General features: G+C 35.9%; 1 protein-coding gene across 1 annotated transcript in view; it reads left to right on the top strand.

Annotated features, from left to right (window-relative positions):
* The window catches only part of LOC118742822, a 46,343-nt gene that overhangs the window by 13,087 nt on the left and 11,624 nt on the right, over positions 1–21,632 (top strand). The window contains exons 3-5 of the mRNA XM_036475244.1: positions 8,704–8,814; positions 11,534–12,881; positions 21,344–21,434. Of these exons, the coding sequence (XP_036331137.1) occupies positions 8,704–8,814; positions 11,534–12,881; positions 21,344–21,434 (1,550 nt within the window). The remainder of the gene's footprint in view (positions 1–8,703; positions 8,815–11,533; positions 12,882–21,343; positions 21,435–21,632) is intronic.

Genomic DNA, 21,632 nt, shown 5'->3' with positions numbered 1-21,632 from the left:
TATAATATGAATGTCAATCGAAAGAGGTATAAGAAGAAAATTTTGTTTCGAAGATACTTGAAGATGGGGTTGCCACCTGTTCAAAAGCAAGTAAATTTAATTAGTTACTTTAATGACATATTATAATTGGAAATTCAGTCGAAAGAGGTGTATGAAAACTTAGTTTCGAAAATATTTTGAAACTGGGTTGCCACCTGTTTAAAGTGACAAAATTGAATTAGTGACTTCAAAGATACGTAACAAAAGAAACATGTTGAAAAAAGCTTTATTTCGAAAATATTTCGATGAGGGCTGAACGCTGTTTAAATGTTAAAGTCTATTTAATAAATTATTGCAACATGGATGTCAAATGAGAGATATTTAATAAGGCTTTATTACGAAACCGGTTTTCACGAATGTATCATCTGTTTAAAAAATTTAATTCCATTTAAGTGAACATTTACAAAATGTAATATCTTTCGTCTGACAGTGAAAGCTTTCCAGTTTTTACAAATTTCATTACATGTAATTTATATCCGCATATTCGAATATCCGGATAACCATGCTTATTATCCGTTGACACGAATAAAATCCGGATAATAAGAATAACCGGTTAGTATTCGTTCGTGCAATTATTCGGATATCCAGATTTACGAAGATCAGGTTAATATTCGTATTTTCGGATATCCAAAAAAAAATCAAAAAAGTTATTTATAATATTCGTGAATTCAATTATGCAATACAAACAATTTTGTGCGTAGAAATAGAAAACTTGTTACTACACATATATGAGTGCCTGGTATTGGGAAATGAAAATATCATTTTGATAACGAAAAATCCGGATATTCGGATAGCTGAATATTATCTTAGCTTCCAGAGTAGCCGAATTTTTCATTTAGTTACCGGATGTTCGAATATTCGGTTTATCCGGATAGTTGAAATATCCGGATGAAGTTCCCAGCTCTAGTTTAAGCTAAACGAAATACATACTACAATAAGATATTGAATGGCCACCTATAAAAATAATTGAAAAAATGTATATAGTGTTTTATGTTGAAAGTCGACCATTGACCATGTTTTGGTTCTTCGAAACTTTGCATCACAAATTTTTTTTTTTGGGTTTTTTGTTTAATTGAATTTGAAAAATTCCCGAGATATTTGCAATTTACTGTTATGCAGCTTAAAAAGGCACTGGTGTTCCGGGGACCATTGGTTGAGAAATATTGCCCAAGGACGATTGTTAACGCTTTTGCAAATTTTTTTTTATACAACTTAGATATGTGAACCTCCAGGCTCTTTATGTAGAGAGATATCGCGTTGCGGGCTATAAGCTGCATCTGCACACATAACAATTATCTTTAATTAGCGTCAGTAGGTGTCATGTAACCCTCAGGCGCTTAAGATGGCAACTCTAAGAAACATTCATATGTACATACATGCATGCATACATATATCTATACGCGTATGTGTGTATATGTAGCTCCGAATAATCAAGGAAACACAAATTCACAACTACAAACGATGCAGTATGTCTATAGCTAATTAGGTGAAAACATTGCAATGTTCTGTGAGAAAAAAGTTATATCGCTGCCAGTACTAAGTACTTAGCAAGAACACCTGGCATCTTAAATAAAAGCAAAAGCAAACTCAGTATTAAGGTGTGTATATATGTAGATTTTTTGCATCGCTAACACTCTCGCTTGTTATTTGCTACATGTTGCACGTAGTTACGTTCACTAGTTATGCAAAAAATTTTTGTTGCTCCAGCAGCCACTGACTCTAAGCTAATGTCAGTTTTGTGGTTGTAGTAATGCTGCACACATACTCCTACATACATTGGTGTTATATATCAGTAATGTCACTTGCAAATGTGCACAAATATATGTAGTAATGTATAGGGGTATTCACGATCCGGTGCATACTGTCTAGTATGGTACATACTAGATAGCATAATTGTTGTTTTTTCATGTCTTCAAAAAACAACAAAATTAGCCAATCTTGCTTTTGTGCTATCTATACACCATGCTAGACAGTATGTATGGGATCGTGAATACCCCTTATATCTAACTAGCAATGCAATTGGAATTCACGCATTTTCGTTTGCTTGTGCACGCATGTACGCATTACTACAGTGCAAGTGTGTGTAAGATTTACACGTTTGGTTTCAGGGTAAATTTAGCTTGGTTAACGTATTTCAAGCGGGGCACATTAGCTTCTACGGCTATATGCATTTATGTATATTAGTTTTAGTCCAGCAGTTGAAATTCCATCACTAAAATTAAGGGCAGTTGAGATGAATTGAACTGCAATGGGATTCTGACAATCGCTACTCTAAATTTTCGTTGCTAGAATTCTCTAAATGAAAAGAAGTGGGCCTGAAAGTATACAGAATGGAAGAGTAACACATGCAATGCGTAATCAGCCAAATCTGGCAGTGTGGTGAATATGCAACGAGATGTTGCGTGTTGTTAGGGGCGCCTGCTATTCTTTTGGAGATTTTCGGCTATCAAAATTAGCGATAGCAATATTGGAGGAATCCGGCTGTTGAACTGAATTGAGTTGAGTCGAGTTGAGTTGAGATGAATTGCAGAGAATTGAAGTGAAGTGAGATCATGTGTTACGGTGAGTTAAAGTGACTTGAGCTAAGGCGAGATGAGTTTAGGTAATATAAGGTGGGTTGAGGCGATTTAAAGTGAGGTGAGGTGAATTGAGTTGGGATGAAGTGAGATGAGGTGAGGTGAGGTGAACTTGGAGGAGTTGATGTGAGGTTAGTTGAGGTGAGATGAGGGGAGTTGAGATGATTTGAAGTGAGTTGAGCTGAAACGCGTTCAAGAACATAACATAACATAACATACGCTAACAAAACATAACATTACACAACGCAACATAAAAACTTAACAAAATATATCGCAGCATAACATAACATAAAAAACAATTTTTCCCAGCTCTCATGCAATATTTCCCATTGTACTTAAAGTCTGGTAAGTATATATAGGATAGGGATGTATACGTATAGCTGGAGTAGGAATTTATTACTCTTCTGCAATCTTACCATACTAATTTAAGAATCTTAGTACTTTTCTGACGGAAAGGAAATGTAATTATCGACCCAAAAATGTAGCATCGAAGTCTATCGAAAGCCCGAGAGTGGCAGAGAAATGTTATGTGCTATCCTATTCCTCCAAACAAAATGTACCTATTGGATCGTTGATCCTATGGTGACCATATATCGTCCTAAAGGATTATGTCCCATTGTCAGTCCTATCAGCGGTCGTAGATCGCTCCTTTCCTGTTTGTGAAGGAATTTCGCTACCCTACCACTCTGCACTCTATTGCAGATATCGTATTGAGGATGCGTTTTTTTTTTTAATGCAAAACAAACGATTTAAGTAATCTTTTGAATTTTATTTGTTAAGCAAACAAAGCTGAACAATAGTAATTTATTTTTTTCAATGCAGAAAAAGTTCCCGAAAGCTTTCGAAAAGTCCCACAAAGAATTCTGCAAAATCCCAAATATCCCGAAGAAGTCAAAATACCGTAGCTTTATTTATTTTCCAAAGCAAAAATTTAAAATTCTTTTAATAGTTATAATCATGCATTTTAACTTTTTATTATTTATTTGACTTGAATAAGTTAAGGTTTAAAAGTGCTTTTGAACTGGAAGTTCCTGAAAGCACCCGAAAAATGTCGGGAATAATTCGGTAAAATCCGAAAAGTATTCCAAGAAATAAAAACACGAAGAGTTTCGAAAAGAATTCAATACAAATTGCGATACTACCGAAAATCATAAAATTTAGGAAAAATCTCAAAAAGTCCCAGAAAAATCTAAAAAAATCCGGAAAGCTGGCTTAAATCTCGGATATAAAAATACTAGTAATCCCGAAAAAAAAATGTAAGAATATCGAAACTTAATTTATTTTTCAAGAAAAAGAATTCAATTCGAAAGAATTCGAAATTTCCCAACTATTTTAGCATTGTAATCGTATATTTTCTCTTCTTATTATTTAGGCATTCCAGTTAGAATTTAAATGCGCTTTTAGACCTACAAATTTCTGAAAGCTTTTGAAAAGCCCGTAAAATATTCCGAAAAATAAAAACTTTTTGAGTTCTGCGAAAAATTCGGAACAAATCTCGAAAATACCTACATATAAGGAGAGTCCCGAAAAGTTGCAAAAAAAATCATTAAGTATCCGGAAAAATGTATATTAATAGTCTGTACTAAGTTACTTTTGTAAATAGTCTGTAAGGATTGAAATTCATAGACTTAAATAAATAATTAAATAAAAATACTGAAAATCGCAAAAACTCCGAAAAATTAAAAAAAAACATATATAAAATTATCCCGAAAAACTCAACAAAAAAATCCGTAAAAATACCAAAAAAATTCGAAAAATAAAAGCATATTTAATCCCGAAAATTTCGAAACCGATGTCAAGAATAATTCCAATATGATCCCAAAATCCCGCCACAAAAATCCGGATAATTACAACTAAATTTATTTATCAATGCCTTAAAAGATGAAACGGTAAAATTGTCGCTTATTTTCGGTAAAAAAAAAAAAAATCAGGTAAACTTTTGGTTAATTTTTTACGCTTTACTTTTCATAATAATTTTATTTTTTATGTAGATTCAGTTATAATGGTTTTCTTCTACTATTATGTAGACTGAAGCACATAGAATTTGTACCCTTCTAACTATAGGACCCTAAACCCACAAAAATATATATTACTTATTCCATGAATTTTTTGAGCGAGGAAAATTTGCATTGCCGAAATTCGCATCACATCAGTCTTCAAAGATTCTTTGCACATACATAAGTTTATACAAGTGTACTACTAACGCCCTTCGCCATTCGTCGTTCAACCTTGGCACTTATGTACATATAACAGCTTTGGCAAACATATTTCCACTTTGCTTGCTAATCAAGAAAATGTGAAAATTAAGCTATAATTTAGTTATGTTTTGCAATTTAGCAAATTGTTACATTACCGCTTATGCAGGAAGGCAGCTGATGCTTGAGCTGTGTGTACGCCTACGAGGCGTATGAGTAACCAACCGCATGAATTCCATTTACAACGTATAGCAAACATCTGTTGCACATATGTACATACATACATACATATGCGCATATGCAGTTAGTTTGTGCGTGAATTTTGTAAGTCAAAATTGTTGTGCAAACAGGTATGTACGTTAGCAATTATAAGCCTGCCTGCATTGCGTATGATAGTAGTGTAGCGCTTAACGAGAATTTCGCTAAGACGCAAAAATAATTTAATCAAGAATGCTGTTATGTCTGCGAGGCAAATTCTGCATCATACATACATTGGCTGTTTAGCTCGGTGGCACCAAGTCAACTGCTGTTACATATCGTCTCGCTTAAAACCATATTCCGAGTACAATTATTCACTAACGAACGCAGTAACTGGGCTCATACTGGATCCTAAGCTAAGTTGGAAAATAAATAGAGAAGAAAAGTCAAAGAAATCAAGCATTGCCTGTTAATCCTGCTAGCAGGAAGTAATGGGATCTGAATGCAAAAACTGTACTCTTTATGTATACAATGCTTTTATGCTACAGTTACCTGGAATGGTGAAAAGTCCTGCGGAATAAGCTTAATCATGTAAAGCCAGGCAGGGTTCAGAGCGCCGTATACATCTGGACTACAGGAACTTGCCCCAAGGATGCATATATATGTACCATCACACCATGCACACCGCATCAGTGTCTGCTATAAGACCCAGAAAACAGGGTATATGGAAAGGAAGAACGGCATGACAAAATAATTTCTCGATTGTTGCCTAAGATGAGACTTGCTTCCGATTACATACGACGTCAAGTAGAATTTCACAGGCTTTTTGGCGTTATTTTCCTGTCGATAGCCGACTGAGATGGACAATTTGATTTCTCCGCCTGGATGCATGGTCTAAATATACAGCGCTGGCTCCAAAATTAAAGGCAGAGTTGGGTGCTTTTTCCCTTAATCCCTGGTATTACGAAAGTCAATAATTCTGCGCGATTTTATAAAAGTTTTCCAGGCAGAAGTGTGCTTTCTGACCGAAAATTTTCTCGTCTGAGCTTGATCCTGTACAGCGATCTATGGTAAAAGGGGTAGAGAACGCATGAGCTTGGCAATCGCTGGGCTCTCTTGTCAAATATGATTATTATTTCTCTAGTAAACCAATTTTAATGGAAGGTATCCCTCTCTGGTTCTATTTTCAACAACAACAACATCATACTTAATTGCTAGACTTATAGTTTATAGCTATTTTGCAAAGCTTTAAGAAGCAAGGACTTCTTTCTGGCTGAAAAAAAAATTACCAAAGGGACACAAATCCTTTGAATAAATAAATTATCCTTAAGTTTCGGCTTTTGCATCTGTTTAGTATTTGTCTAAGAAAATAGTCCTTCCAAAATCGGTACGAATGCTTCACTGCCCTCTAAATCATTAAAGATTTTTTGCTTTTAAGCTTATTAAGACATTAGGTTACAGAAATACCACAGAAAACTGTTTGGCTTAAGCTGGCAGGATAGGGTATTCATGAGAAGTTGTTAAGATATATTAGGAGTTCTTCTTGACAACTTCCAGTTCGATGTTGGACATGGGGCATTTGCTACCCTCAGTGTAGTCTGGTAATGAAAAATTATTAGGCATTTCTGGCCATCTGGCCAATCAGGGGAGCTCTCTAACCAAAGCTACAGTTTTATAACTTATGTGGCCACTTAGTCCTTCCTTAAGAGTCTTCAATGCCTCCATCAAGTTTGTACATATGTATCATTCCATTCAAAGCAAAAATGTCAAGAAAGATAGACATAGATCGCAAACTATTTTGTTGCTGTTTTTAATCCGTGATTATAAATTTGAACAGATTTTTTTCACTCGAACTCAGGCATTTTTGCTGAACATCAGCTGAAGGTTACACAACATGAGCTGTATAGTTTCTCATGAACATAAATATTTTTTTTTTGTGGATGCACTCCACATTTTTGGTTGTGGTATGACAGCAAAAATTAGCATCAGATAAAGGAAGCCCACAACACTGAGTACCCGGTGATACTGGGAGATAAAAAAGAGGGGTAAAAAGCTGACTTAGAATCCAGCACTGACTACATTACGCCTAACTATTAAATTTATGGATAGCTATATGGTTTCAGAGAGAATTATGGGGCGTATGTCTTCCAATGGCCGATGGTACATTTACACAGATCGTTTATCGGAAATACAAGCCAGAGAGGCAGGCAGCTCTTTACAACTACCATTTAGGAATCATTTGCGGAAAATGTATGAATATGTGTAAGATACACATTATGAATTTCTTGCAAGCCATAGTGAGGTATCTAAGTCATTTGGAAACTCAATAAATAAGTGCTGTTTCACCGGTGCTCTAACTTTGGCGAACATTAACAAGTTTTCTCTGCAGAATCTGCCGCGATGGGAATGAAAAGAAGTTATTAGACTTATTTCTGTGTCGATATCCGGGTGTGCAATCGAAGCGACTCAAATACCTAGGACCACGCTTCTTTACCAGACAGGCAGAGATAGCAGAGAGGGAACTTCTGGTTCTAGTGAAGTTCATTTTTGTTTAGCAAGTGGTTGAGCCGATCAATGTTTTGATTATTATTCCTATGCGAAGTGAAACTTCTTTAGCGGCGGTTGGTTGGTTGGGAATAAATTGGCAAATTCAACGGAAAATGCACACGGAAATTGCGCACGAAAATTGCACACGGAAATGATTGGTCGATATTTTTTATCGATTTTGTTAACGATATTTTTATGGATTTTGTTGTCGATTTTTTAATCGATATTTTTACTGACATTGCTATCGATTTTTCTATCGATATTTTTATCGATTTTGTTATCGATATTGTTACAGATACTTTTATTGATTTTCTTATCTAAACTTTTATCGATTTTGTTAACGATATTTGTTCTGATTTTGTTATCGATATTTTTTATAGATTTTTTTATCGATTTTGTTATCGATATTTTTATCGAACTTGTTATCGGGTTTGTTATAGATATTGTTATCGATATTTTAATCCATTTGGTTATCGATATTTTTATCGGTTTTGTTATCGATAAAGTATACAGATCAAAGAAAACAGAATAACATAAATGTAATTAGAACGAACAGTATAGAGGTAGGGATCTATGTAGATAGAAAAGACTATGTATCCCTGCAAGTGAATATATAAAACTCTCGATACACATCATCTTAACCTAGCTTAATCTACTTATAAGTGTAGATTAAGCTAGGCTACGGCACTTATTTTGTAGGCCTCCAGATATACAAGCCATGAGTAATTAAGCTTACCGAGAGGAGAGTTGCACAATTTACAAAAACTTAAGGTGATCCCAAAATGTATGCTTTTTAAATAACTACATACTACGTATTTTTACTTGAATCTACTCAATATTTCCTTGATCATACATTACTCTACTATAAACTAATTTTAATTGCTATACCCATTACCCCAAAAACTTTTCTTCTCCTTTTATCTGTATCCACATGAACCCACCCTTTATTAAAACTGGGCCTCTGCTATTCAAATTTAACAAAATTCCATAGCGCCTTTGCAACTATTACAACAAGGATGTTTGTGCAAGAGCCTCCTCGTACAATATACAGCCAAATAAATTTGATTTTCTACACACACATACTATACAACATTTTATGCCTTTTGTCTCACGAAACTATATATATTTTCTCTTGCTTGATGTTGCAGATGAAAATTGGGGCATGCCACTTGCCATAGCAGCGAACTTGCGTATACCGTATAAAATTGAAATTGGCGAGGATATACGTGATCTGCATGCACAGGACAAAATTGGTAAAGGTATGTATAGTGAATTTGAACTACTATAATATGGAAATATGTATCAAAAATTCGAGAGTAACTATAGTATGTGTGTACGATATTCGAAAAATAAAATAAATATATGTACGAGTATAGCACAACAATTTATAAATGTATACCATCATGAATATATATATACATAAATTTTACGGCAGTGTATTCGACTAAAGAGGATATTTTTTTTAATAACATCAAAATAAAAGAATTTTGGTTTCAAAACATTTTTAACTAAAGCAGCGCTCACACAATTTTTACATTTGTGAGTGGTGTTGTTTAGAAGTTTTAGTTCACGTCAATAAAAGAATTCCCGTAAAATACCACTATATTAATGCCAAAACCACATAAAACTGCAGGACCGGACGGGATAATACCTGCACAACTAACTAAGACACTGGATGTGCATGCGAAGTAGCTTTTATGTATTTACAAAGCCTGTTTCAAGCCTGTTGGCGAATAGGCCTCACCTATTAACCCAAGGACCATAGGCCCATCAGCCGTTCCTCCTTTGTGTTTAAGACACTTCAAGGGATTGTTCTGACATCATCGACAGTCGTCTACTGTCTGTTGACCAATATGCGTACCGAAAAGGTTAATCTACAGAGACCGCGCTTGGTCGCTTATATCGAGAAGCTCCTTAGCGTTAAGAACCTCTGTCTCGTTGCTTTCTTGGATATTGAAGGCGCGTTGAACAACGTACTTCCGGAGGCTATTACAGGCGCGTGCGAAATGTCGACGCTTGTGACGATGGGTACGCCCCAGGGAGGTTCTCTCCCCACTTTTGTGGGCCCTGACCATCAGCACGCTTTTGCGTAGAACGAAAGGGGTGGGGGGGGAGAAAAAGTCGTTGCACACACCGATAACATTGCGATCGCTTTCAGTGGAAATTTTCTGCAAACGCTATGTGAGCCGATGCAGCGAATGCTTTGGCGTGTATCTAAGTGGTCCACCCGCTGGGGCATAAGTGCACATGTCGAGTATGATCTGCATAAGCGGAGCGCTCAGAACAACTCCACCTCACTTAGGTGCCTGGTCATAGGGACATAGTAGAGGGAAACTGCATGGCAGATGAACTTGCAAGGCAAGGCACGACCAAGCAGATTCTTCCTGGTAAAGAACGCATTGGTATGCATTTTGACACTTGCAAGCTGCTACTTAGTGAATTTTTATACAAACAAGCTGAAGAAAGATGGAGTAAAATTACGACTTTTCGAATTTCCTGGCAGATGTGTCCTAATTGGGATCAGAAGCGGTCACGAGGGGTATGCTCTCTTAGAAGAGAGGGTATATCTAACGTTGTAGGGGCTCTAACCGGGCACTGTCTAATAGGTAAGCATGCAGAAAGGCTCGGCTTGCCTTTCCTAAGATGTTGCAGAAGCTATAAGGACTACGAAGAGGAGAAAACAGTCTTGAATCTCCTGTGTAAATGCCCTGCACTGTGTAGAAGCAGGCTGCGTCGGCTGCGGATTCACGGTTCTTGGCCGAACTTAGGGAAGTTTCGAATACTGACGTAAGTTGCCTGATAAAGTTTTTCAGCGATACGAAGTGGTTCAACATAGGGCGAATAATTGAGCGGTGTCAAACTGTGGTAATACAATCGGCATGCTATCTATAGCCTAAGTGTACTCTTAACGCTCTCAGTACAAAAAATTACCTGCCAAAGCTAAAAATCTGAAAATTTGTTTACCGGCTAATTTTTGGTCATTTATTTCAAAAATACAATCAAAAGCTTAGTTTTGACGTTATTCAGCGTCCATTATATTGAACCCTAGATTTGTACACAGGGAAGTGATATCAATAATTTTTCTTTCAAAACAGGGAAAAACATTTAACATTTTTTTCGGATCGCAATTCCCACGAAAAATAGTTAGTTTGCTCCTATATATGACAGTATTTAATATCGACATTTGTACCACTATCCACTTTTGTGAATAAACACGGTCAACTGCATCCCGAAAATACATTGAAAGAAATTCGGTAAATAAGAATATCGATACCCTCTATGTGCGATTTTCACGACAACTACTTTGTGATGTTAGAACCCATCTGGGACTTACCTATCATCACTGATGTTAATTCTGACTTTGCAATTTAATAGTAAGTTCTTCAGTCAAGCATTGTACAAGGTCAGCATTAATTTCACCGTTGACAGTTAAGTCTTAGATGGATTTTTTTATCAGAATCTCATTTTTGTGAAAAGTGCAGATAGAGGGTATTGAATATAAGCCGTCGATATACTTTTCTCAAAACAACTGTTATTTTAAAAACAAAAGCTCATATTTAAGAAAAAAGAGCACTCCTATTGAGGTATATGTATACATTCTTATTTTATTCAGCACAGTTCTTACTCTATTTTTGCGCCTTATATTTTATATCTGTAATATTAAGCTCTCTTGTGTTTTACATTCTTATACAAAAACCACGAAAGCTCGCTATTTAAGCCAGAATTTAAAAACCTAGGAATTCATTAAACTGTTTTGGGATTAATATCTTCGTGGCTACAAAAGAATTAGCTCTACTTTTGAGATACATAAGACATGTTCCAAAAAGCAGCATAAATTTATTAAAAGCACACAAAACTTGACCTCTGTTATCTAATTAGAAATTTAAAAAATTTATATTTTTCATCTTTATCTCTCTATTTTCTATTCAAATTGCGCGCGCCTTACCCATCAACTTTTCTCCTACGTCTCTGCGACAGCCATCATCATCACAGCGGACATGAACGATGCCAGCACCTTGCATTTGCTGACGCAGCTGGTCGGCCTACGCCACACCAAAGTGCTGCTCATCGATGTGGTGGCCACCTCCTTCAATGCGGAGAATAATTTCTACAAAAATTTGGCGCGCATTAATGCCAGCTCTGAACTGATGTCCAACCTCTTGTTGCTCACTGTGCTGAGCGATAAGTACCGTCACTTTCTGAAGCTTGCCTTCGAAGATAATGGCATTGGGTTGGTGCAGAATTTCCGGCAAATACGACGTTGGAAGGCGATGAGCAGTGAAGGCAAGCTGGGTGTTGGGGTCACCGAAGCAGCCGCGATAAACTGGCCCATACACTTGGATAGCTCAGTGACGCGCGCCTTGCAGGAGCATGAAGATGCTATGGCCGCTGAGACGATAGATGGCAGTAGTAGTGATAAAGCAACAACCAGCACCACAACAGTGCGCCCGACGCGTGACACTTTGGCTGCCTTCGATGAATGCCCACAGCTGAGTGGCCTCAACTTTGTTGAGATTTGTCCGAATATCGAGAATGTGACGCGACATTGCGTCGATTTTATGTACAAGCTACGCAAACACAATATCAAGCGCAATGGCACGCTGCTGCAACAGTTACGGACATTGCTGAAGCAACTTTGCCACATACATCCGGTCACCGGATATACGAGCGCAGAGCAAGCGCGCATTGCAAGTTTGCGGAATTTTATTGACTTTTTTCATTTTTACGATTTCATAATTACCAATGTGCGGCAACAGCTAGAAGCAACTGCGTCGAAACAAATTCCAAAAACAACAAAACCGATAAGCGAACAAGCCACACAGCAACAAAAGCAAAATGGAAACGGAAATGCCAGCGGCAGCGGCAGTGGCAGCGCGACAAAAACCGGGAATGTCAATGCGAAAATGCCTAAATACGATTTTATTGTGTTGGATGTGGTGCGCGATAGTGCGACTGGCAACAACAACAATGGTTACAACAAAAGCAACGACGGTGCTAATACTAGCAATGTGGAGAGCGCGAGTACAGCAACAATTGACTTCAATGGTCGTGTCAATGTTGTCGCCAATTCAGCATCAGCGGATGTGAGGTCGACAGCGTCAACTGATTCTATCAAATGGCGCCCATTGTTGATTTTGGAGCAACATGAAATCAATTTAAACACTTATATTACACATTCCATTCAGCCGGGCTACGACGAGTGGTTGCTGGTGAGCACAGCACAGCTTTGGCAATGTGGCGCTATCTGCTGGACAATTGTGGCCATTTGCATTGGATTGCTGTTGATCATTGTGGCGGCGAGCGTAGCGGCGGGCATTGCAATGAGGTAAGTACTAACTATAGAGTGAGTTTAATGAATGACAACTAAAAAATGGCTACAACTTATGTGATAAGAAATTTGATTTTAGTAAAGTTTTATGCTATTCAGCTGAATTCAGCACTAAATTATATAGTATTTACAGTCATAAAGCAGTGAATTGTGAGAGTAAATGCCGTTTTTTGGCAATTCAGCTTAATTCAGCAGCTACTCGTTATGGGGAGTTGATTTTCTATTTGCTGCATACCCAGCAAAGTAATGTTTAGTGTAACCTAGACCTACTTCACACAATTCAGCTTTTATTCAGCAAATTTTGTATGTAAATTTGCTAATAAGATAGTGAAAACCAAAAAAGTTGTAGGATTGGTATAGAGAATTTATTAGAATAGTTCATTCAGCAATTGAAAGGGTGAGATGGTATCAAGATATATTTGATAAACCATGCTTGCTGAATATGCAAAAAGTACACATTTGTCGTTGGCGAGCAATAGAACTAAATATGTTCGGTAATAAGTTCAACTTAGCTTTTAATATAACGCATTGTAGCGACAAGGCGAAAACCAAGTTTTTTTTAAATCATCCATTTTTTTATTTAAATCAGTATTCGTGAATGCATTCAGCCATTCAGCTAAATTTTGCTTTCATAATTTTAACAACGTAAATAGATAAATAGGTAGCAGCACTAAGCTTGTATTCAGCGTACTTCAACAGCGTTCAAATATTAACTTAAATGCCTTTTTCAGGCTGAATTCATCATACAAAAAGATATAAAAACTATAATTAAAAACACCATTCATTTTTATTTAACTCTTGCACCAACGGGATGTATTCAGCAAATTTACTTGTAGGATAGTTTCAGTTAAGCCAGCAGTAGGTGGCAAATTCATATTTATTTAAGTACTCATATATTATTCAGCTCGTTTTTATTTCATTTTTATCACCAGCGGAATGTATTCAGCACAGTTACTTGTGAGTAAATTTACATCAGCTAGCACAAAGTTCACATTAATTTAAATATTTATATATTATTCAGCAAATTCAGCTCATTTTTATTGCCATTTTCAGCATTTGAATGTTTTAAGCACATTTACCTGTAGTACAATTTCAATTAAGCTAGCAGTAAGCTGTAAGTTCTAATTAATTTAAGTATTTATATATTGTTCAGCGTATTCAGATGATATTTATTTAAAGTTTTCCACCAGCAGAATGTATTCAGAGCATTTACTTTTAGGATAATTGCAATTCAGCTAGCAGTAAGCAGTAAATTCACATTGATTTAAGCATTTGTATATTATTTGGCGTAAGTCAGCTCATTTTTAGCCCTTTTTCACCATTTTAATGTGTTCAGTATAATTAATTGCAAGATAATTTCAATTCAGCTAGCAATAATCAGCAAATTATTATTATTTTTTAATTTTTTTTTTCCACCGCCGAAATATATTCAGCACTTTTACTTTTAGGATAGTTTGAAATTAAGTAGCCGTAAGCATTAAATTCATATAAATTTAAGCATTTATTATTCAACGGATTGTACTCTGCACATTTATTTTTAAGAAAATTTCAATTCAGCTAGCAGTGAGCAGCAAATTCATAAAAGCTTAAGCATTTATATATTATTCAGCGTAATTCAGCATAGTTTTATTTCAGTTTTTCACCAGCGAAATCTATTCAGCACACTTACTTGTGAGATAATTTCAACTGAGTTAGCAGAGAGCAATAAATTCATATAAATTTATCCATTTATATATCATTAAGCGTAATTCAGCTCAATTTTATTTAAATCTTTTCACCTGCTGAATGCTTTTCGCGCTATGACTTTAAATATATTTCTCATTCAGCTTGCTTTTGACAGCAAATTCGTTGTTAATACAGCATTTATATTTTATTCAGCGCATTTCAGCTCCTTCTCCCAAAAAAAAAATATTCTGCTCGGTAATTTATCAACTATGTTTAATCAGCTCTACTTATGTCAAGTGTTTGAAAATAATGCAGATGTTTTACACTGCAATTCATTATGCCACTTGATTAACCACGAATTCACCACCATAAATTGCGCCTCATTAAAAGACTAGTAAATTAAATCGAACTACCAACAATTAAATATATTATTACTCGTGCGAATAAATACACTTTTATGTTATCGATGTCTGACTAATTAATCTAATGAGCAGTCAGCCAATGCACTGTATTGGAGAGGCGTAAGTGGCAAGTGCCTAGCCAAGGGCAACACACGAATAAAGTATTTTTGAAAAGAGTAACTGATAGGCATCGCCGTCCCATCGACATCAACTCTCCTTTACAGAGAAATAAATGTATGTAGGTACATATGTATGGATTTTCCCACAAGCTCGCTTGCGTCTTGCAAAGTTGGACATACATACATACGCATTTTTTATAAGAAGTTGAGTTACTTCTCACAGCTAAGCGCTTTCTTGCTCATGCCAGGCATGTTGCTGTGCTCTCACACTTATTTGGCCAACTTGGCAAAGTTTGAAGGAAAACTTTATTTTTACGTACTTTTAACTGCCTGCCTTATAAGTGCCTATTCGTAAATATGTATTTAAGCTGATTTGGCACTTTCGTTTCAATTATAATTAGTAACGCTTTAAGCGCCATATTGATTTTTCGACAGCACGCACAGATTTATCTACTTAACTTGTATCTCTTGAGTGCTTCTTGCCAAAATTATACAATGGTGGTGCCAATTTCACGCTAAATTCAAGCCAGCTATAATATCTAACTATTCGAAAATTGATGTATTATGTCGGAAACAACAACAACCAAAAAGGAAATATTCGAAAATTCTCTAAATACAGTCGCTGGTAGGTAATGCATTACTTGCGCTACAAATCGTAATGCATTTCTTAGAATAAAAATTAAATTTTTCTTTGGTAACTTTGAGCAGTGCAATGACCCGTTGCGGCATAGTTCTGAGAAATTTTCAATTTAATTAAGTTTAAATATTTGCCATTAATGTTCGGGATTATTCAACCCAACGCCTTTAATCGAAGCGCAGCATGTATTTATACCGCAAAGAGAAAATTCATGGAAATGGTTTTGTATTATCGCACCGCTTTACGGACGCTCTTTTCGCGAAGAAGCGATTTCTTTCTGCAAATGACAATGACAATGACAGAAAGCTAGATCACGACTTATAATATAGTTTCCGATGTCGCTGATTGCGAATCTGAAGTAATTTTTTTTCAAGCAAAATGAATTAAGAATTTTTAAAAATTTAGCGGACTCACTTAGAGGTTGTTACTCGTAGTTAGGTAGGTAGGGTTTCGAGTTCGCGTTTACGAATCTGAGGCGAGATTGGAAAAATTCAATATGGCGGACCCTGTATAACGGACGAAAAAATCAAAACCGATTGAATTCGCTTAAAAACTTACAATTAAGGGTATTTAACAGGGAGTAAAATAATTTAATACAGCATTTAATCATTATATCATGATTTTTATTTGTTGCGCTTAAAAATAATAATTATTATTTGATTTTTATTTTTTCGCTCGATGGAAATAATTATTTTTTTGATTTTTATTTTTTCGCTTAGAGATAATAATTATTATTGAGTTTTATTTTGCACTTATGTTGATTAAAATTTAAAAAAAAAATGATTATTTTCCAACCCTAGTTTTTAAGATCGCTCATTATGAATCTGAAATTAGATTTTGAAAATTCAAAATGGGCGGTTCCATATTTGATCTACCATTTATCATGGAAAATTTAAAATCAAACGTAAGTACATGGCGTATGAATAACATTCTCATCTCGTCTGTTGTAGTTCGGTACCATTTTAGGACTATCTAATTCGAAAATTCACCGAAAATTTGCAAACTTTCTTTTTAAGCGAACTAAATGGTTTAATTTTTGCGTTAAAAGTCGGCTCCAGCATTGGGCCACCTTTAGGCTTTCTTTCATCCTTTATGAGGTTAACCAATAAAACTTAGAATAATATATTTGTTCCATATGTTATACTTATATATTTTTTTTTTGTTATTTTGAGCAAATTTAACTACGTACTTAAGTAAGTATATAAATCTTCATAAATATCTCCACACTGAAGCCTTTAATATTTACGATAGTGTTTTTTTTTTGTACTAAGTATGGCTCTCTATTTTTAACCTAGAGCATAAAATAATCTAGCTATGCAAAATTAATTTACAATAAAAAATATGCAATAATTTACAAAGCTGTATGAAATATTGTTTCCAGCAGCAATACTACTTACTAACAAAATAAACTTTAATGGCGAATATTTTTAAGTGAATCAATTAAAGTACAAAGCGCATATTTACAGCGTGATCCCTCTGCTATTATTTTGAAAATAAAATAAAAAAGCAATCATTAAATTTCGTGCCGCATAATGTACATATATATATGTATGTACGTATACATATACACAACCATGCCACCAGTGCATATGATGCCTTCGTTTAGCAAACACGCATGCACCATGTAGGAGTATTTCCACATATATGTACATATGTACATATGTACGTGTAGTAACGCTGGCAGTGTAGAAACTGGCAGTAAAACTCTGTTTAATCGCCAACAAAAATGCACATTTAGTGCAATTCGTGGTTATGGTTTTGCAGCTTGCAGCTATTCAACGCATTTGTAACACAATTCAGGGATAACTTAACTAGCTTCCCTTGGTATTAAAAAGTTTTTAGTTTTCAACGCTATTTGAAACTTTTGAATAGCTAACAAGAGACGTTAGACAATTTTAAAGCAGAGACAAAAAATTGTCTTACTGAGTTTCATCAAAAATTCGTAGTCTTACCGAAGTTTGTAAAACCTTAACAGCTGCTACCTTCATTTTGCAGGCGCACAAGCCTCGGGTATTTTCTCATAAAAGACATGGCGAAAGTCTTGAATCACACACATACGAGAGTTATAAAGATCGGACTGTGAACATCAATCCATTTTTTTTATCAACCTAGCGAATCTACTGAAACTGCCATTCATAGTCCCAATACAAAAACTAAAAAGGCCCTGGAATATGAAGACAAAGCTATTTGTGCCATTTCAAGAGCTTTGAGCAACATGTCTTATAACTAACGGAAATCTTGTACTTACTTGTAAATAATAATAATAATAATAATAATATTTGGTCGAGCTTATCATTCGATTCGTGGTGTGCGCCTTGATGTTGCCACACAAAGGGGGAGGGACCTTCAGTTTTACGCCGCTTCCGACCAGCATATGGATTTAATGAGAATCTTTTTTAAAGCAGAAAGTTGCTTGCGCCAGGGATCGAACTGAGGTCGCTTGGTGTGGTGGTACGCACCACTAACCACTCAGCTACAGCGACTGCATTGCTGTGCATCAATTAAACTCGCTAAAACTGCTATCGTAACATTTGTTTAGTTGTTGGATTTAAATGGGTAATGAGTAAGTTTTGCCATTTTGTTCCACTACTCGTACAACCTACAGCCATTTGGCGGCTTTAATTAATTTCAGCACGTCATGTGGGGAGAGGCAGCTGCACTCTGAAATATTCTGCTGGAAACCCACACAGAAAGTGTTCCACTGTCTCCGTTGAGCCGGGTCCTCGAAGCTACGACAAAATATATAGATGGATTAGGGAATCCTTTCGACATTTACTCCAACCAGTCAGAGCCTGCTGAAGATCTTTGTGAGGTATTCTAGGTATTTTCTTTGCTCATATTACCTATAGCAGTACAGAGAAACTTCACACTCTCTTTGATATTTTGCCTCCACGACAGCTTCCTTGGTTAAGTCATAGGTGGTATCTCTGTAAAAAAAATTACTGGTTACCTATGGATCCTTAACATTCTGAACTAGAGGTACACAAGTGTTTTAACACTAACCTGTTCCATTCTAAGGGAATAAGAGGACCCAAAGCGGCATTGAGAATTATAACCCTCTCGACTTAAAAATCGGAAACATGACGGGCAGGTGAAGGTCCTAATGAAATTTTCTGATAAGCGGCTAATGCATATGGGCCTCGAAATGATTCAAAGACTTTAAATCTCTAAGGACTTTTGCGGTATAGGGGATACCTTCCACTGCAGATCCAGCTTCTTGGAATACAGGGTATCCATATGAGGAGTAAAGAAGGATCAAAACCTGAAAGCGGGACACCTAGGGCTGATATAGTTTAACAAATGGATACCAATGGGCAGCTACCTCAACATTTTTCAAGCAGAGATTCGTGCAAAACAAGTTTGTGAGAAAGATTACTTTAGAAGATACACATCTTCGAAATACTTCTAAATCATTTGGTACAGTCAGGCTAGGCCACCATACTAACACGGAAGTCCCACAAAATAGCATTCAAGCAGGCGTATAATTGCTCCAGGACTACTCTTACCGCTATTGGCACCAATGCAACTACTGAGCTGGGATAGCCAAGGAAAATTATAAACAGATGGCACTGTTTCAAATTCAATATTTTCTGTTCTCTTGTCTATCATTTTTGGCTTTTGGTGTGCTTTACGTTTGATACCATTACGGGCCTCACGACTGCTTTATCCGCCTCTACATTAAATATGTAAGTACATTAAGGTGCCCTACCACCAAAAAATAAAAAAGATTCGGTCTTCCACCGGAATTGTAAAATTTATTTTTAAGACTTTCGCTAAAAATATTTTGGCATTTTTATACAGATCTTCTTAGTCCTTTGTTTTTCATTTGAGACGATTTTTTGGAAAAATTTTTTTTAAGTAATTTTTTTTATAAAAACTCGGTATTTTCAAAAAGGTCTAACTTACGTAAATCTCAATATTTATTTAAGCTATTTTACCGGAGGTCTTAATATAGAAAAGATTTAATAAATCCGGTGAAAAACAATACTATTTTTTTATATATGGAGTGATGCACCCTAATGTATATTGCAATCATTGGAAAAAGTTTTGTATCTAATAATCATAATACTCGTGCATAAAAGTCAAGTAATTTTCTAGTCAAATAGGTTTTCTACAATCAACACAATTCAGCTTGTAGAGACGTTCAATTTTACGAAATAACATAAATTTCATCATTTTATTAATTTTCAAAGTATTCTTCTACATTCGGACGTATTCAGAACTATTCAGCAATTTTTCTGGAAGCTAGTTCTTATGGTAGTGAACTCTACATAAAGTTTCTTAACCGTTTACCGTTTTTTAGGCTCTCATTGTTTTATTCAGCTACAAGTTTTATAAGCTGAATTGAGTGCCGGAAGCTTATAAAGCGTACCGGGAGCGCTTTGTACCTAAAAAAATTTGTTTGGAGTTCTACAATTTGGGTTTTCAGGTATTCAGCACTTTCCAAGTTTCCAGCGTGTACGTGAAGCGCTGTTTATACATAGTTTTCCCTCCACCTCTTTTAACGAATGTTTTTTTTGCCTTCACTCAACTGTAATCATATTAAAAACTGAAATAAGTCGTGCAGTGCGATTAGCTCGATGAAGAAATGAAATTTATTTCTTCTGCCACCATGAGCTATGTAAATGTCCTTCAATAGATATTTTCCGCGCTCTTTCTCCAGCACTTCCAATGCGTCTTCAAACAAAAAGTTTCATTCGCAAATCACAGCGAACTCAAAACCTAAAACAAAAGTCCCTGATTTAGACTTAATTCAGCAATTCAGCGCAATTAAAATTCTATTCAGCGCTATTCAGCAACTACTTTTTCGCGCGAGAATCGCACTGCGGTATCATTGCCAGCACATTTTGATCAACAACCATATCATCGCACAGCAGCCGCAATTTAACGACACCCGCGCCATAAAGGGGACCACTAAATGAGAACAAACTTCTGTGTAATGAGTACCAAACTACTGCATGTATTTATTCCTATGTATAGGAATTAGATTGCACGCATCTGCATCAGAAAAAAAAAGAGAAAACAACAAAACTTTTGACTACCACGAAGTTCAGCGTCACACAAGCTGTAGAGAGAGAAGTAGGTTTGTATGTATGTAGTTAGTACGAGTAGTTTTGCTATGAAATCCCGGAGGGTAGTGTGCGAAGTTTAAGCAGACAAAGCGCCCAAGTTAATGACAAATTTTCTGCTATTGCTGCGCTGCTGATCTTCAGAGGGTCTGTCGGTCTACCACATTGAATTATTATAAAGTACATAGTTGAGCGTGAAACTTTAGCGTAGCTCATTAATAAAGTTCCACAGCTTTAACTGCGGTTATTTTAACTTATTATGAGTGGATGTTGTTGTTGCGCGTAGTATTATTTTTTATATGCATCCCCACACAGACGCATACACTCAGTATGCCTGCAAATGACAGGTTAATACACAAGAGCATCTCATTTTCAGTTCATCACAGCCGCCAACGGCAATAATACTCGTATTCGTTCATAGCTCTCAAGTTAATGGTATTTTTTTAAGAGCTTTCTCTATTTAGGGCGTGCTAAAGCAGAAAAAAATAATAATTTGCGGCTTTAACTTTACTCTTTTAGTACACAAATTTTCTTACTAATTATCCCACTTATGCTGGTTTACTTTCAGGAATTACTTGCTGCGTAAGCGCCTCTCGAAAGGACCTAACAAAATTGTGCTATCCGCTGATGACTTTGTCTTCCCAGTCGATTCGCGTAGGGTAAGTGGCGTTGATTTTGTAGTTGTTTTATTGTAGCATAAAATGCTTATAAGAGAGTAAAGATTGTGGTTACTTAGCTGACCTACGAAATGATTTTATTACAATTTAAGAGGAGCTAGTTGTAAAAAAGATATTTGTGCATAGAAGTGTTCGTATTTAACGATTGCCGTAAATTTAAATGAAAGTGCATACTTAAAC

Source organism: Rhagoletis pomonella, unplaced genomic scaffold (genome assembly GCF_013731165.1).
Source record: "Rhagoletis pomonella isolate Grant_MI unplaced genomic scaffold, Rhpom_1.0 Rhpom_scaffold_00001, whole genome shotgun sequence".
NCBI lineage: Eukaryota > Metazoa > Arthropoda > Insecta > Diptera > Tephritidae > Rhagoletis > Rhagoletis pomonella.
The sequence above is the reverse complement of the archived record's forward strand: the minus strand, read 5'-3'. Positions and strand labels throughout refer to the sequence as shown.